The 17,583-nt window shown below is 52.0% G+C and overlaps 6 protein-coding genes across 6 annotated transcripts; 3 read left to right on the plus strand and 3 right to left on the minus strand.

Moving 5' to 3' along the window:
• Positions 1–23: 23 nt before the first annotated feature.
• CDV56_102111 (putative isochorismatase family hydrolase) lies at positions 24–820 on the minus strand (the record flags this gene model as incomplete). Its single annotated transcript, XM_026755730.1, has 3 exons — positions 24–591; positions 720–735; positions 790–820. 3 exons carry the CDS (start codon positions 818–820, stop codon positions 24–26), a joined length of 615 nt encoding a protein of 204 aa, XP_026616442.1.
• Positions 821–1,129: 309 nt separating this feature from the next.
• CDV56_102271 (bifunctional hydroxyethylthiazole kinase/thiamine-phosphate diphosphorylase) lies at positions 1,130–3,022 on the minus strand (the record flags this gene model as incomplete). The annotated part of the gene is made up of 7 exons (XM_026755890.1): positions 1,130–1,384; positions 1,435–1,535; positions 1,585–1,961; positions 2,013–2,426; positions 2,493–2,628; positions 2,687–2,863; positions 2,923–3,022. 7 exons carry the CDS (start codon positions 3,020–3,022, stop codon positions 1,130–1,132), a joined length of 1,560 nt encoding a protein of 519 aa, XP_026616443.1.
• Positions 3,023–4,688: 1,666 nt separating this feature from the next.
• CDV56_102721 (translation initiation factor eIF5) lies at positions 4,689–5,957 on the plus strand (the record flags this gene model as incomplete). Its single annotated transcript, XM_026756340.1, has 1 exon — positions 4,689–5,957. One exon carries the CDS (start codon positions 4,689–4,691, stop codon positions 5,955–5,957), a length of 1,269 nt encoding a protein of 422 aa, XP_026616444.1.
• Positions 5,958–6,335: 378 nt separating this feature from the next.
• Positions 6,336–9,942, minus strand: CDV56_102938 (uncharacterized protein; the record flags this gene model as incomplete). The annotated part of the gene is made up of 2 exons (XM_026756557.1): positions 6,336–9,857; positions 9,910–9,942. The coding sequence occupies 2 exons, from the start codon at positions 9,940–9,942 to the stop codon at positions 6,336–6,338; spliced, it is 3,555 nt and encodes a 1,184-aa protein (XP_026616445.1).
• Positions 9,943–11,608: 1,666 nt separating this feature from the next.
• CDV56_103518 (DNA ligase (ATP) CDC9) lies at positions 11,609–13,676 on the plus strand (the record flags this gene model as incomplete). Its single annotated transcript, XM_026757137.1, has 3 exons — positions 11,609–12,790; positions 12,845–13,075; positions 13,131–13,676. 3 exons carry the CDS (start codon positions 11,609–11,611, stop codon positions 13,674–13,676), a joined length of 1,959 nt encoding a protein of 652 aa, XP_026616446.1.
• Positions 13,677–14,859: 1,183 nt separating this feature from the next.
• dppV (dipeptidyl peptidase DppV) lies at positions 14,860–17,473 on the plus strand (the record flags this gene model as incomplete). The annotated part of the gene is made up of 8 exons (XM_026757471.1): positions 14,860–14,924; positions 14,998–15,049; positions 15,107–15,342; positions 15,400–16,408; positions 16,461–16,683; positions 16,745–16,977; positions 17,061–17,272; positions 17,335–17,473. The coding sequence occupies 8 exons, from the start codon at positions 14,860–14,862 to the stop codon at positions 17,471–17,473; spliced, it is 2,169 nt and encodes a 722-aa protein (XP_026616447.1).
• Positions 17,474–17,583: the final 110 nt, after the last annotated feature.

The raw sequence follows: 17,583 nt of genomic DNA on the forward strand, positions 1-17,583 counted from the left end.
CCGATAGGAAGAGAAAAAAAAAATCAAATCTTCGAAAACACCTCCATCGCCTCCCTCGTCTCGTCCTTCATCTCCCTCACCAACCCACTAACAGCCTTGAACTCCGCCCTGCCCGCATCCCCCAAAATCTCAAACAAAACCCCCTCACTACTCGTCACAATCGCCCCGGCATCTTGCAGCCGCGCAAGCGCCACCCCCCTCTCCTCCTTATTCATACTGCTCACCCCATCAACAATCACATACACCCTATGCCCGCGCTCAAGCAGATCCAGCGTCGTCTGCGTAATGCAGATATGCGTCTCTATCCCCACGATGATCACATCGAGGGGCTGCTCGCCAGCCTTCGCGTTCGGAAGCAGGGCATCCAGTTCCGGCGTGATCATCGAGAAGAGGGTCTTGTCGATGTTTGCGCGGACGAGCGGGGTGGAGAGGTAGGGGCGCAGTTCGGAGACGACGTCGCCTAGCCGGGGGCGGTTCTGTGTTGTGATGTAGACGGGGATGTTGAGCGTTGAGGAGGCTTTGAGGAGCTTGGTGGTTGTGGTGATGCTTGTTTTTCTTGTCAGTTTGCCTGGTGCTTTGGTCAGGGTAGGGCTGGGGGTGAGGGGCGTACAGCTTTGGGAACTCGTGGATGGCGCGGAATTTCTCTTGGATGTCACAGATGCTTTTTTTCGGGGTGGTGAGTAGGGGGGGTAGTCTCTGCTTAGGTGGGGGAGGCGTACAATAAAGCTGGGTTGCCTGGTGTAGTGGTTAGCTTGTATTCAGAGGGTCAATTGGGAGGAGTCGGCGTACGGATCCGGCAGGCTCGTGAGACGGCTGCCATTGTGATCTGCTTGTGTGCTTTTGAGTGTCTTCGAGGTGATGGATGATTGAGAGTGTCAATTAGTTTGTGAGTTTGGGTTGGGACGGGGATGGAATCATGAAATAAAGACTTTTAAAAGAGGCCGAATGGTTGTTGCTGCGGAGGAAGATGGCGGGGAAATCCGGACCTGTGCGGGGAAGTTTTTCGCCCGAGAAATCAGGCTGCAACGCGAAGAGTCTCTGCCACTCTGTTGCCAGCTAATTCTTATGGCATATATCAAAGCTTTTATTTAACGGGTATACATGGTCTATATACACTGACGGGTTCTTGCTAGAGTTTGATCTCTTGGATCTTTGCCCGTCCGGAGAACCAGCTGTCGTCACCCTTGAGAGCTGCTTGCCGGATGGCGTAGAGTTCGTCCAGGAAAGCCGGGACAAAGCTTCCCGGGCCCCGGACGTACTCCTTTGATGCGGCGTTCTCCGCCGCAATCTCGTACATCAGGATGCCTGCCAGAACGGCCAGGAGCTTGTCGGATGGGTGTGCAGCCAGGAAGCAGCCAGATACCGTTCCCACGGCACAACCAGTCTGTACGTCGAGTTAGCAGGAGGTTGAGGAAAGGAAAGTGTTAGACGTACGCCCGTGACTTGTCCAAGGAATTCATGGCCATTCTCGACAGCGACAACACGCTCGCCGTCGCTTAGATAGTCAACAGCGCCGGTCAAAAGGACGACGTTCCCTGTCAGGGTTAGCAACTAGATCTCACTTGGAAGAACGGTACCGCGTACGCTCTCTTCTGGCTAGATCCCGTGCCAATCTAGCCTTCTCCTGCCCGTCAAGAGTGCTTGGTCCACTGTCCACGCCGCGCTGGACTGCATTACTGCTCCCAGACACCTGTCTGATTTCTCCCTCGTTTCCCTTGATAAGATCAAAGTAGCCCCCTCTCATAAGCTCCTTGACAGCCCCGCGCCGGACCTGGGTTGCAGCAGCGCCGACGGGATCGTAGACCACAGGGTTTCCGCGCTCGTTGTACGATTTGATCGCTTGGAGGTAGTTTGGTACACTTTCGCGCGACAAGGTGCCCATGTTGATGACAAGAGCTCCGTCGAATTTGGCCAGGTCGACGGCTTCTTCGCCGTATGGGGACATGATTGGGGAAGCGCCCCTGGAAGTCGGTTAAATGAATCAACTATAGCTTTAGGGAATGAAGACGTACATCGCGAGAGCAACATTGGCAACAAAATTGGCCACCACGTAGTTAATCATGTTATGGACCAGAGGGTGTGCCTTGACCATCTTCTGAACGATCTGAGGCACCTCTTCGACCAATGCTGCAACTTCATTCGTACGAGGTGCCTTGGGTTCCCATGCGAAGGCGGGTGGGCTGTTGATACGTTTGACAAACTCCTCGGCCGCAGCGCGCGGGTCATCTGCTGCCATGATGGCACTGACGATTGCGACACCGTCCAGTCCCTTCCTGGGCGCTTTGGACTGGTAGATCACACGCTGGACGTTCGCAAGGTTGATGCCGCCAATAGAGACGGTCCCGACATTTCGACCCGAGTCTGAAATAGCGTCAAGAATCGCTTGAGTGCCTGCTGTTCCGAGGATGTGTTTCGTATTCGTTTTACTGGCAAGTGTCAGATCAAATTGTGGCCAGATCATCCATGGATCCTCCGTCCAGATGGCAACTTACGTCGGCGTTGCGAACATGGTTCCGATACCCAGATAATCGGCACCCGCGTCGATGGCTCTCTGGGCCTCTTCGACGGAAGACGCACTGATTCCGATAATAGCATCTTTAGGAAGCAGCTGTTTCGCCTCCTCGATGTCTGTGCCCAATCGTATCAGTAAGGATCAATAGCGATCGCCTGAGGATATGGGTCGTACACATATCGTCCTGCCCAAGATGGACGCCTTCTGCTCCAACAGCGAGAGCAACATCGACGCGATCGTTGATTAACAAGGGGACACCATGAGCTTTGGTGATCTCGTGCAGCTTTTTAGCCGTTTTGATCAAGTCACCTGTGTCGCTCTTTTTGTCTCTATATTGAACAATGGTCACACCTGATGCCGCACATTAGCACAGGAAGTTGCTGTGCGAGACGAGTGCGACATTGACTGACCTCCTTTTAAGGCTTCTTCTACCACAGTGCACAGATCCCGGCCTTTAAGTATGGCTGGGGTCGAATCTGTCACCAGGTATACTGATAGGTTTAGAGGCATTTTCTAATGCCGTTGTCAGCAAGAAGTTTTCGGATAGATTGAACAGTGAGGGGCAGGAGAGGCTTTAAAATTGATATGAGAGAAATGAGTCTGAGGCAGCAAAGAGTTGTAGTAACATTAGAAGAACTCTTACCTAAAGTAACGTTTATGCAAATGACGCACGAATATGTAGTCGCTGGTGTAGGCTCTCCTATGATACAAGGATATGGGACTCCGAGACAGAGAAAGCATCAAATGACGTTGGAATCGTGTGGGGACACCCGGTGAGGTTTAATTCAGGAATTGATATTGAATTCGGACATCAGATTTGCTCTAGATGAATAGTTTCTACTACTCCAAACTTCTTGGACACCGTGAGAATCGTCCGTAATAGCTGGTTACTGATATCAATAAAACAATCTATATAATGACATCTCTGGGTGATACAAATATAGATGCAGTGATACGACTAAGGTACAGAACAAACACCCTTGCCCGCAAAGTCGTGGACGGATAATCAATCGCTTCATGCCAATGATGCAGAGCTCAAGTATAATTCTTCTTCAGTCCACACATTTTTGGTTATGTGCGCTGTATAGTGATTCGAATGTCCTGCGTTCTGCCCCAGGGAGAGTAAGATAGAGATCATGTGACCCATGCACGAGGATTAGAGAAACCGAGGGGTCAAGCATGCAATGAACGTCTCTACTCGCTACTGATGTCGTAGCCTTACATGAGCAATGAGAATTCTCGGAATCCAAATGGAACATACTTCCAGATGGTCATCTTATGAAGCATAGATAGACAGATGAGCATCCAGTTATCAACAGAAGAATCCTATCCGTACAAGACCGAGGGGAAGCACGTGCCCTCGGAGAACCAGCCCGGTGCTCCGGAAGTCGGCAGGCATCAGCGCTGAGTCAGCAGCCATGAAATTTTTCTCTGCGTTTCTTGGCATTTCGGCTCCGAGCGTTTCTGTTTGGCCCTCAAGTTCTTTCCTCGTTCCGCTTTCTTTCTCTCTTCTCTTCTCTTCTTCTTCTCTCACACCCACACCCACACTCACTCTCACACTCTCAACTCATCCATCTGCATCTTCTGCATCATTTAATCCATCAGCTTCGACGCTGTTATCTCGTCGACATCACACGCTCCAGCTGTTAAACATATAGCGAGTTTTCAGCTCTCGTTTTGTTCGAAGAACAGCCACTCTGGTTAGTTTTTGATACGGTCCTTTCGTCAACCGTCCGCCACCACGAGTTTCGAGGTCTGACTTTAGTTGCCTCTCACTTTCCAGAAGAACCATCCGCTGGTTTCTTTCCCAACTACCGGAGAAAGCCACTCAAAAGAAAGAGTCGGTCGAGAACTTGTCTATGTATTCGTCCTGCGTCAGAGATTTCGAACACCACCTGCCGCTCAAGCTGCAAACGTTTCGCTCCGAGCTGAAACCTTGTAGTATACATTCAAAGTCCTGTGGCTGAAACCCAGGGTTGCTGTATCTGCTGTGAAATCGTTCAGTTGAGACGATTCTAACCTTCCACCACGACCACTTTTTCAAAAGTCGAGGAATCCGCTACGCATGTCTTGTCTTGTCAAGATATTCCTGGTCCATAGTCCCTCCCGCTTCCTTTTCAAACAGCTCGTTCTCTCATAAGTTCGTGAAAAATAACCATCCTCAACAACCGTCAAAATGGCTACCGTCAACATTCGTCGCGATGTCACCGATCCTTTCTATCGTTACAAGATGGAGCGCCTCCAGTCCAAGATTGAAGGCAAGGGTAACGGTATCAAGACCGTGGTCGTCAACCTGAACTCGGTCGCTCAGTCTTTGAGCCGTCCTCCGTCTTATGTGATCAAGTACTTCGGATTTGAACTTGGTGCTCAGGCTAACGCTAAGCCCACCGATGATCGCTGGATCATCAACGGCGCCCACGATGCTGCCAAGCTTCAGGATTACCTTGATGGCTTCATCGCCAAGTTTGTGCTTTGCAAGAAATGTAAGAATCCTGAAACGGATGTCATCATCAAGGACGAGAAGATCATCCTTGACTGCAAGGCCTGTGGTCAGCGCACCGATGTTGATCCCCGTCTGAAGCTGAGCACCTTCATTATCCGCGACCGTGCTTCTACCAAGGGAGGGAAGAAGGACAAGGCCGCCAGAAGAGCTCGCAAGAACAAGAAGAACGAGGAGGCAGTCAACGGTGACAAGGATGTCAGCCCTGGAGAGAGCAACTCCGACAACGGTGAAATCGAGGATGTTGCCTTGGAAGCCAACAGCGACGACGAACTCACCCGCCGCATTAAGGCTGAGGCTCAGGGCATCGAAGCCGAGAACGACATTGAAGACGACGAATGGGCTGTGGACGTTTCTGAGGAGGCCGTCAAGGCTCGCGCCAAGGAGCTTCCTGACGACCTGAAGCGTTCTCTCGTCCTTGAGGATGTCGATGAAGACGGAGAGGCTGATGGACCGTCTGCATACGATCTGCTTGGCAGCTGGATTCTCGAGACCGCTTCTGAAAAGGGTGGCGTCGCTGCCGTTAGCGACGTCGATATCTACATGAAGGCCAAGGAGTTCGGTATTGAGAACAAGCACAAGACCGTTGCTGTTCTTGCTCAGACCATCTTCGACGAGAAGATCGTCAAGCAGATTCCCACCCGCGCTGCTTTTTTGAAGAAGATGATCACTTCTGAGCGCCACGAGAAGGCCTTCCTCGGCGGTACCGAGCGTTTTGTTGGCAAGGATCGCCCTGAGCTGATCTCTCTGCTTCCCGCCGTCCTCCTGGGTTATTACCAGCACGACCTCGTATCCGAGGATGTGCTGAAGGCATGGGGTTCCAAGGCCAGCAAGAAGTACGTCGACCTGTCGACCAGCAAGAAGGTTCGCAAGGCTGCTGAGCCCTTCCTTGACTGGCTCGAGAATGCCGAGAGCGATGACGAGGAAAGCGAGGATGACGAGTAGGTTGGTAAATCAAGGCTACTCGCTTTTGTGAAGTTCGGGATATCTTCAGAACTTGCTTTTCACCTCTTCTACACAGTGCGCTAATTTCGGACATTACTCGCTGAAATCCACACTCATTTAGTTAACAGAGTGGTTCACACGAATCGTGTCTTAACCACCTTCTTTGATTCAAGGTTAATCTGATTGCTGCATCACTATGAATGACACAAAACATCTCCACTTGATATTTCACGTCTTTATAAAATCTCTTAGTAGAATAACCCCACAGTAGACCACCTCACACGCCGACAGCTCATGTTGCATTATTGGTGCAGTCTGCCCATAGAATTGTCCTTGCAGGGCAAATCATCTATATATGACCTGTGTCCCAAATACAACTTAGAACACCACCTCCGCGAACTTCAATCGGTTCGCCAACAAAGACCAAGACTCCAATGGATTCTCCGGAACCTCGCAGATCTTAGGCATGCCATCACCCGCCTTACTCCTATTCAACGTCGCGGTTGCCTGCGCATTTCGCCGCTGGAAGATGAACCAAGTCAGATCCGCATTCCAGGTCTCCATGGCCTGGATGGCAGTGTCGACGGGCTCCAGCTCTGCACGTTGGGCAGCGGGTATATCCGAGGGCGAAACGGCCGCTTGTAGATGGAATTGGGAGTAGTAGTTCGGACCGACGTAGAGTGTTATCCAGTCGGCTAGGAACTCGCATATTTGGTCGCCCACGGGTAGCGGGAGACGGACGTGTGTGAGGAGGGTGATGAATAGGGAGAGCAGGGCGCGCCAGAGGGTATGATGTGGTGTGAAGGCGCGAGCGCCAGAGGCGGAGCTGGAGCTGGAACCGGGTATGACTAACGATAGAGATTGGGATCGAGGTAGGGAGAGATGGGTGTCTGGCTGCGTATGTGTCTCGGATGAGTGTGCGTTGCTGGATTGGTGGTGAGCGCGTCGCTCGAGGGCTTTCTCGGCGTCTTGACGCACTTTGTCCCATGTGCGGCGATAGATTCGCTCCCAGCGGGGGAATTCGGCCTCGACGCGGGATGCCATGAAGTCGCCAGCGGTCTTGCACATGACTTCTATGGCTTCACAGGCGGCATTGCTTACGAATGCCTCCTCCTTGAAGTCGAAATTGTCGACTTTGCGTTTGTCGCTGCTTTTGACAACGTTGGTAGACGGCGTGGACGGGTCCCTCGTCATGAGAGCGGTCGACGACATCTCGCTGGATAACGAAGACGGAAAGCTGATCTTTGAAGCAACAGCAGGCCATAGATCATTTATGACTGGCAGAAAGCTGTTCTCGTTCTGCGCCAGGGCCGGGAAGCCTTGAATTAGAATGGAGAGTAAGGAGCGACGGAGGTAGGGCGAAGGAGAAGTCAGATGCGAGGGTATCGACTTGAAAATGTGTAGAAGAATCGTGTGTGATTTACTGAGCGGCTTCTCCTCATCCTCCGGCTCTCGAGGAGGAGGAAGTGGCTCGTCGGATTCATCGCCGTTCAAGGTGTCAGAGAGGTGGTCAGAGTCCAAGCTCTCGACCTTCTCAGGCTCCGATTTCCATGGCTGTTTCGGATGTGACAATCTTCCTTCATTGTCTTCCACGTCTTCATCCATATACTTGGCTCGCTTTGTTCTACGGGCAGCCAAATCCTCTGCCAGGGTGGATACCAGCAGTCTCTGGTATTGCCGCTTGCGATGATCGACGGTCTTGACCTCGCCATTGGTAATTGCGAGGAGTGACGGGTTTTTTGTGCCTTCCTCGACGATGGCAGCCAGGGTCTTGAACATGGTTTCCACAAGTCTGGGGTATCCATGGTACAAATCCAGAATGCCAAATATTGAGTCAACCAAGTCATCCAAATAGGGAATCAATCGAGCACCACACAGTTTCACCATCATGAAGAGGACTTGCGGCGGGTAAGGTGAGACATCAAAGGTGTTCAGTTTCAACCCCACTGAGTTCACCAGATAGTCGACGTTTTCAATGATCATAGTGCTGGTATCCTCATACCTGCAAGAGTTGGTGAGTATTTCAAGGCATACCATCGCATGCCTCTGAAGATTAGAGTTATGTGATGCGAGCAGCTGGAGAACAGGATATAGCGCATCCATCAGCTCTGGGCGAAATGCCTCTCCGAGTTGCTGTGCTTGAAGAGCAACCGCTTCTAGTGCGAGAGCAGAAATTCGCCAATCCCTGGAGGTCTCCGCCAGTGGTTGGTCTAGAAGAGGCAACGAGTAATAATATAGCTCCTCAATCATGGCCTTACTGGTCAGACTGTGGACCGATATTTCTATGTAATCCAAAGATATAAAGTCGTCGAGGATGGCCGTGAGTTGCGAACCAGTGTTTAAGAAGTTCAGGGCCAACCAGAACGGCGCTACCACTGCATCTCCAGAGGCACGGTGAATTTGACTGATGATTGACCGTGTAATTTCACCCCCAGACTCGGACCTATTGAGACGAACGATCATCGATTGGAGGTCCTTGAGAGTCTGCTGCTGGCTCCGATGGCCCAGAAGTACAGAGGAAAATGTCAATGATCGATTGTCTCGATGCAGTACGTCCAGGCTTAGGTTCTCAACTATGTCTTGATTCACTGGCTGAGGGTTCCTGGAGGCTAGGTTGACAGCGGCAGCAACACTATCGCACAAGCCTGATGCGAGAGCAGTCGTGAGGATATCAGATCCTGACTGTACTTGGGAAAGTACCTGGAAGGCTGTTGATATTTGCTTGATTCCCCATTGCTTTGCTGCCTCATCATTGCCCTGCATAGTCCTTGGAAAGCTAGTGACCCAGGTGTGAAGAGAGTCCTTGAGAGTGTCCAACACAACAGGATATGTTGTAGCAAGATGCTTCAGAGTAGTGTAGGCGTGATTGGGTGATTCGTCTTCTGATATGGACAGGATGACAATCGTCTCCACCATGAGAGATACCGAATCGTGGAGCGTAGCCGAACACTCCTCTATGACCATTGAGCAGAGGTCCAAAAGCGCAGCCTGCACCTCCGGCCGTTCATGACGCCTTATCTGGATTACATTCGCAAGAGCCAGCCTGATCTGCGTAGTCGTCGCTTTTAACCAAGATCCATCCAGAACCACACCGTCGTCTGCTTGCTGGTCGTCCGCTTGCTGAGATTTCCTCGACTCTTCCGTGACCAAACTCGCGACTTGGTCATTCAGAACATTTCGGAGTAAGCTAGTGAGGATCTGTAGACATATTGAGAGTACCCTGAAAGAGCGGCGTATCTGAGTCGTCGGCTTCAAGACCTTTGTCAGAGCCGAAACCGTCCGTGGCATGATACTGGCAAGCACTACCCGATCAGTAACACGATCGAAGAGAGCTCGAAGTGCCTCTGCAGCTGCCACACAGTATTCGTCCGACAGGCCATCCGAAACGCCTTCGAGCAGAATGTACACAGCCTGGTCGATGATAGTGGCTGTACCAATCTCATGATAGATTGTTTGCTTTGCCACTGGCCCCTCCAAAACACCAAATATCGCTGCGAAGCACTTGAAACAAGCGATACCCAGCTCCACGGGCTGCGAATGCAGAGACGGAACTCCACTTGCTTGATTCGGCGCACCGCCCACGATTAAGATCAGCAGTATTATGAGCTGCTTGCCCAATTGAGGGGACAGGCGCCGCCGCCATCCTTTCGCAATCAGGATCCGTAGGCAATTAACAGCCAGTTCCAATGTCCGCACGGGAAGTCTCTGGGTCTCGTTGAAGATATGCGAGAGAGGGAAAAAGGCATATTCCGCTAGCTTCTCGTCCAGAGCATCTTTATCGGCGAGTTGGGTGAGGACGTTGTAGACCGGACTGAGGGCTTGGAAAACGTCGTTGGAGGTTTTCTGATGTCCACGGAAGCCAAGACCGACTGAGCTCAGCTCAACACAAGGAGCACACAGCTATAGAAAGGGATTAGCATCCTGCCATGTACCGTGGCCAACGGCCGGTTACCTTTTTGAAAGACTCCTGCCGTAGGGTCTCCATCAGGCCTAGCTACAGCTCGAAGGCCGATCGATAAAGGTTGAATAGTGGCTAAGCCATCCAGTCTGTCGCAAGATTTATTGAAGAGGCATAGCACATAAGCCGTCTGTTACTCCTGCAGCCAATAATTAGAGAAAAGTCCAAGTGAGTTGCTGAGCCGTGAGACTGAGTATATGCTTCTGGTATCTCTTGTTTCTTTGCTTCTCCGCCTTTTGCCCGCATTTTCTGCCGCCCTTCACAGGCGGTGTGCATAATACACTTGTAGCATGATGAACAGATGAAGCATCGAGTTTAATGAAAAGACACGCATAGCAGAACATCTGAGTCCCCAAGTAATCCTACTTGAAATGAGACTTGTAGTCATCATTTGACCACTCGAAACCCCCTAATTGCGACATAAGTTCCCTGGTGTTGCATTGGTGAGGAATCGAGACAGTGCACGTGATCTCACATAGTCTCGCGTCACTACACGTCGCGTTCCCGCGAAAGGCTGCCTGCTGCCGGCGCAGATTGCTGCCTTAATCGTACAATCAAGGCCTCGAGACATACTGGCGTCTATTTAATGGCCTTTGAGCTCCTGTGATATATGACATACTCTTCTGAAATTACTTGATGTCAAATTGTACAAGCCCTTGAAGGTGTCGTTGTGACACCTATGTCCACTCTCCGCATCTCCGCATCCATTGCGCCTCTATCGCACTATTGCCGCGGACCTGTCGCCTTTACTGCAAAAGCTCGAAATTCATATCGCACTTCACCGTGGACGTTCCCGGGTTACGGCAGACCCGTGTTTTTGTCTGGAGCCACTTGTCCGCTCATTTCTTCAACTTATCGCTCTTTGACCATTACTACGAGCCCTGCAATGGCAGATTCTAAGGGTAGGAAACAAGCAACGTTGGGGTATGTTCGAGACTCTCAATTGACCCTCGGGTGCGTTCTTTAGATGGACCAAACACTCCGCATCGCGAATTCTTATGCAACTTGATTGTGCTGACGAATATGGTCTGCACCATACAGGCGATTCTTCGGCTCCAGTGCAGATGCGCCGAGGACCGCACATAAAAAGCAAACGACCTTATCCTTCTCGAACAAGAAAGACAAGAAGAGCGATGTTGCAGGCGGACAAGCGAAAGCTGAGGAACCTTCAACTACCACTGAAGCAAAGTCAGAGCCTGGAAATGGCGAAGATGTAAAAATGGAGGATTTGCCGGAAACAAAGGTGGCTCATACGGACGGTTCTCCTGGCTCCAAGTCTCTTAAACGAGAAAAGAGCAGCGATGAGGAAAGTGACTCCGACGTTCAACCAGTACATAAAAGACGCCGGAAGAGCTCGCGAGGGGCCGAAGCGGCTCCTACCGTACGGAAGAAGTCGCCGTCACCAAAGAGGTCTAAAAATCGCGAGGCCGAGGCCAAGGAAAGCTCGCCACCTGCCATCTTGAAGAAGGCATCTGGCGAGGAAACACCAGAGAAAGAAATGGAGCCTTCGGAAGAAGAGGACGTCCTGTCTGCTAGCGAGGAGGAAGAAGACGAGAAGCCCGAAGTGATGAAGAAGACGATGGAAAAGGTGCAGGCCACGTTAAAAGCGACCGGCAAGGAACCGTATCCTGACTGGAAACCCGGTGAACCTGTTCCTTACGCAGCTCTCTGCACCACCTTTTCTCTCATTGAAATGACCACGAAGCGACTGATCATTCTGGCCCATTGCTCTCTCTTCCTCCGCCAAGTCCTCCGTTTGACGCCGCAAGACCTTCTCCCGACGGTTCAACTGATGATCAACAAATTAGCTGCAGACTATGCCGGAATTGAGTTGGGTATTGGCGAGTCATTCATCATGAAGGCTATCGGCGAAAGTACGGGGCGTAGTTTGGCTGTGATCAAAGCAGATCAACACGAGATCGGCGATCTGGGCTTGGTAGCTGCCAAGAGTCGATCAAACCAGCCGACCATGTTCAAACCCAAGCCCCTGACCGTCAGAGGGGTGCATGAAGGTCTGATCGCTATTGCCAAAATCCAGGGCCAGGGATCTCAAGATAAGAAGATCTCCGCTATCAAGAAGCTTCTTTCCGCGGCCGATGCCGCAACGGCAGGAAAAGGTGGCAAGGGTGTCGACATTACGAAGGACAAAGGAGGCCCCAGCGAAGCCAAGTTCATCGTCCGATTCCTGGAGGGCAAGTTGAGACTTGGCCTGGCGGAAAAGACAGTCCTCGTGGCTCTCGCTCAAGCGGTGGTGGCCCATGAGGCTGCTGTCAGAGGCGAAAAGGCACCTTCTCCTGAGAAGATGGCGCAGGGCGAAGCTGTCCTTAAGACGGTATACAGTGAGCTACCCGCTTACGAAGTCATCATCCCTGCAATGCTCGAACATGGCCTGTTCAACTTACCCAAGGTCTGCAAGCTACAACCAGGAATTCCCATCAAGCCCATGCTTGCAAAACCTACGAAGTCTATCACTGAGGTGCTCAACCGATTCGAAGGAAAGGATTTCACCTGCGAGTACAAGTATGATGGCGAGCGAGCTCAGATCCATTACGTCGCACCCGATGTCATTCAGAACTACCCGGGGGCAACAGCTACCCTGCAAAAGGATTCCAAGGGACTTAGTGCGATTTTCTCACGAAACTCGGAAGACTTGTCAAAGAAGTACCCCGATGTGCTGGCCAAACTCGAGACTTGGGTCAAGGACGGAGTGAAGAGCTTTGTCTTGGACTGTGAGACTGTGGCTTGGGACACGGTGAACAAGAAGGTTCTACCATTCCAGCAGCTTATGACTCGTAAACGGAAGGATGTCAAAGCAGAGGATGTCAAGGTCAAAGTTTGCATTTTTGCATTTGATCTTCTGTTTTTGAATGGCGAAGTGAGCTTCCCCCGTGGCCTAGTCGTACTAATCTTCGTGACTGACTTTTGGTAGGCTACTGTCAAGAAGACGTTACGCGAACGTCGCGAGCTCCTGCACAAGTCATTCGAGGTTGCTGAGGGCGAATTCCAATTCGCTCAGCACGGCGATACGAATGATCTGGAAGAGATTCAGAATTTGCTGGACGAAAGTGTCAAGGCGTCATGCGAAGGGCTGATGGTGAAAATGTTGGATACGGAAGAGAGCGGCTACGAGCCCAGCAAACGAAGTCGTAACTGGCTGAAGGTATTTTCGCCATGCCTACTTCTATCCAGATAGTGACCCAGCTGACGTCTATCAGGTCAAGAAGGATTACCTCGCAGGCGTTGGAGATTCCCTCGACCTCGTTGTGCTTGGGGCTTACTATGGCCGGGGCAAGCGGACGTCTGTCTACGGAGCTTTCCTGCTGGCTGCGTACAATACAAGCACACAGACTTACGAGACGATCTGCAACATTGGCACGGGTTTCTCAGAAGCGCTTCTGGAAGAGCTCCATAAAGAGCTCTCGCCTTTCACGATAGACCGGCCCAAGCCGTTCTACTCGCATTCCACCGTCCCCAAGGATCAACCCGACGTGTGGTTTGAACCACGGTTGGTCTGGGAGGTGAAGACAGCGGATCTGACCCTGAGCCCACGGTATAAGGCTGCAGCCAATGAATTCGTGGGGACCACGGGCGGTGGAAAGGGCGTTTCTCTCCGCTTTCCACGGTTCATCAAATCACGCGACGACAAGAAGCCCGAGCAGGCGACGACCACGAGGGCAGTGGCAGAGATGTATCGGAAGCAGGAGGCCGTCCTGAAAGAAAACGCCGGCAAAGGAGGCGTGGACGATGACTTTGAGTATTGAACGGAGCCTGTCTATCTCTTTGTTTGTAGGATAGTCGGTCCATGTAGGCATGGATGTCAGTCAGTCAGAATTGAAGTAGCCATTAGTGGCCCTATTGCATAATGCTCAATAATTTCGTAATCCGCTGGGCTACAGCAACCGAGTATAGCTATATTCTCACTGTCTCACTCTGTGCGAAGGTAGCCAATGACCAGTAGACTAACAGGCAGATGTTATCAGTAGTAGGTACCGTCAAGAACAAGGCTGGTCTCCAGGTAAATGTCTTGGCGAGTGGGCTCCCGTCGGTGTTTCTTCCTCCTCTGATTGTAAGTCTATCACCATCAAGTTATCAACCAACCATCATCAGTTACCAATAATCTAGATATCCACCTTGGGAGAACCAAGACCTTCCAGACCGAGGCATCCTTTTACAAAAATGAGCTCATCCACGCCGCCAGAGTTCTGGACCAATCAACACCAAAGCTCGCAGGGACAAAGAGCCAAGAAACGCCTTGACGCTGGCTCGGATTGGCTCCCCCCGTGAATAAGGCGGTAAGTCAACTGGTTATTGATTGATGATTATTGACGATATTGCTCTAACGCCATGGTATGATGGCTATCATCGGCAAAGCTGACAGAAGCGCACTCTAGTTCCTGACATCCTGCAGGTTGATGGACAATGCCAGGATCCTTCGACAACGAATGGCGCCATCTCGCATCCAAATGCTTCGATGATGCTTGGCATTGTAACCCAAGACTGTGGAGACCGAGACAGCGTCCAAGACGGCCCTCTGCTGCTGCGATTTCCGCCCTCGTTGAGCAGGCTTAGCTGTCCGAGACCCGTTCTGGCGTGGGGAATGGGCTCCATCCGAGCGTCCGTGGATGTAACGTGTTTATCATTGCTGAGAGCAGTTTAGTGGTGATAATAACATCTATCCCTATCAGGCAGGTCGTCAGGGATCATGGATTATGGAGCATGGATGCCGCATGGCCATTGCAGGGGAAATTAATGATCATTAGTATCGGTGATGACTGATTTTGATTCCAGCTTATTATTATGATTATCCGGTGTAGGGGAAAGTGCGGAGGTGGCCGGGGCAAGCAAGGGCATACTACATAAATTGCTCATAGTCAGCACCCCAGCTCGGATTTTGGTCTGTCCCTCAAGGAAAGCATTCTTTGTTGATTGGGATCTGAGTCCATCATGGGAGCTTTCCGGTGGCTCTCCATTGCCGCTGCGGCATCGACCGCATTGGCTCTTACGCCTGAGTGAGTGGAATTGTTGGCACTTGACAAGGCTACAGATTCGAACAGCAATATCTAATGAACAGTTGATCTACAGGCAGTTAATCACTGCTCCACGGAGGTCTGAAGCCATCCCCGACCCATCTGGTGTAAGTCCAAGCCCATGATTACCGGTCGTATAGGGATGTTGGCTGACAGGCTCATAGAAAGTTGCGGTCTTCTCGACGTCGCAATACTCGTTTGAAAATCACAAACGGACCTCGTGGTGGAGCCTGTTGGATCTGAAGACTGGTCAAACCAAGGTCCTCACCAATGACAGCAGCGTGTCCGAGATTGTTTGGTTGGGCTCTGACGACTCGATTCTCTACATCAATGGCACCAATGCAGACATCCCGGGGGGTGTTGAGCTGTGGGTGACTCAGGCTTCGAGCTTTGCCAATGGGTATGTACGCCTTTTCTGTCACATCGTTGTGAAGGCCAGCTAACCGACCTCACATAGATACAAGGCCGCCTCGCTGCCGGCCTCCTTCTCAGGTCTCAAGACCACCACCACCAAGTCTGGCGATATTCGTTTTGTAGCGTATGGCCAATCGTATCCCAATGGAACCGCGTACAACGAAGAGCTGGCTGCTGCTCCTCTGAGCTCCGCCCGTATCTACGATAGCATCTACGTGCGCCACTGGGATTACTACCTCACCACCACCTTCAACGCAGTCTTCTCCGGCACTCTGAAGAAGGGGCATGGAAAGAAGGGCTACAGCTTGGACGGTGAACTCAAGAACCTGGTTTCTCCCGTCAGAAACGCTGAGAGCCCCTACCCACCGTTCGGTGGAGCGTCCGACTATGACCTCTCCCCCGATGGCAAGTGGGTCGCTTTCAAGAGCAAGGCTCCTGAACTTCCCAAAGCCAACTTCACTACGTCCTACATTTACCTCGTCCCTCACGATGGCTCGGAAACAGCCTATCCCATCAACGGCCCCAAGAGCCCCGGCACCCCGAAGGGTGTCAAGGGCGATTCAAGCAGCCCCGTGTTCTCCCCCGAGAGCGACAAAATTGCCTACTTCCAGATGAGAGACGAGTCGTACGAGTCCGACCGTCGCGTCCTGTACGTCTACTCTGTCGGCTCGAAGAAGACCATTCCCAGCGTCGCGGGAGACTGGGATCGGTCCCCCGACAGCGTCAAGTGGACGGCCGACGGCAAGACACTGATTGTCGGAAGCGAAGACAGCGGTCGCTCGAGACTCTTCTCTCTCCCCGCCAACGCGAAGGATGACTACAAGCCCAAGAACTTTACCGATGGTGGTGCGGTGTCCTCGTACTACTTCCTGCCCGATTCCAGCCTGCTGGTAACTGGCAGCGCCATCTGGACGAACTGGAACGTCTACACAGCTAGCCCGGAGAAGGGGGTGATCAAGACTGTTGCCTCTGCCAACGAGATCGATCCTGAGCTCAAGGGACTCGGTCCTTCGGACATTAGCGAGTTCTATTACCAGGGCAACTTCACAGACGTATGTTCTCGTCCGATTGGCTGGTGAACATCTTGACTGACAGAAACACCAGATTCAAGCGTGGATCATCTACCCCGAGAACTTCGACAAGTCAAAGAAGTACCCTCTGATCTTCTTCATCCACGGTGGACCCCAAGGCTCTTGGGCCGACTCCTGGAGCACCAGATGGAACCCCAAGACTTGGGCCGACCAGGGATATGTCGTGGTTGCACCCAACCCGACAGGCAGCACTGGATTCGGCCAAGCTCTCACGGATGCTATCCAGAACAACTGGGGTGAGCAACTTCCCCCCTTCTCTACCTTCCTTCGGACAAAAGAGTCTAGCAAAAAAAACAGGCGGTTCCCCCTACGACGACCTCGTCAAATGCTGGGAATACATCCACAAGAACCTCGACTACGTCGACACAGACCACGGCGTCGCCGCAGGCGCCAGCTACGGCGGCTTCATGATCAACTGGATCCAGGGTAGCCCTCTGGGCCGGAAATTCAAGGCCCTGGTCAGCCACGACGGGACCTTCGTCGCGGACGCTAAGATCTCGACCGAGGAGCTGTGGTTCATGCAGCGAGAGGTAGGCCCCCTTGCATTCCATTCACCCCCCTTCCCCTCTTTTATCCCAGAACAAGTTCGCTAACCCGTTCTCCACGCAAAAAGTTCAATGGCACCTTCTGGGGCAACCGCGACAACTACCGCCGCTGGGACCCGTCCGCCCCGGAGAGGATCCTCCAGTTCGATACCCCGATGCTCGTCGTCCATAGCGACAAGGACTACCGGCTCCCCGTCGCGGAGGGCCTGTCGCTCTTCAACGTCCTGCAGGAGCGCGGCGTGCCGAGTCGCTTCTTGAACTTCCCGGATGAGAATCACTGGTGAGTTTTTCTTTCCCCTGTGTCTGTGAGTTTGCGGCGTTGACTAACAGGGCCGTGTTCAGGGTCGTCAACCCCGAGAACAGCCTCGTGTGGCACCAGCAGGTGCTCGGCTGGATTAATAAGTACTCCGGCGTGGGGAAGAGTAACCCTGACGCGGTCAGTCTGGAGGACACCGTTGTTCCGGTTGTGAATTACAATTAGGGAAGCCTGGGCGATGTGATCGGGTGGATATCATATAGCTTAACTTCAGGTACCGACTACCAAGCACGCTTTTTAGCCATTCGTCGAGTCCACATCGTAATCACGTATTC

Source organism: Aspergillus thermomutatus (assembly GCF_002237265.1).
Source record: "Aspergillus thermomutatus strain HMR AF 39 chromosome Unknown NODE_41, whole genome shotgun sequence".
Lineage (NCBI taxonomy): Eukaryota > Fungi > Ascomycota > Eurotiomycetes > Eurotiales > Aspergillaceae > Aspergillus > Aspergillus thermomutatus.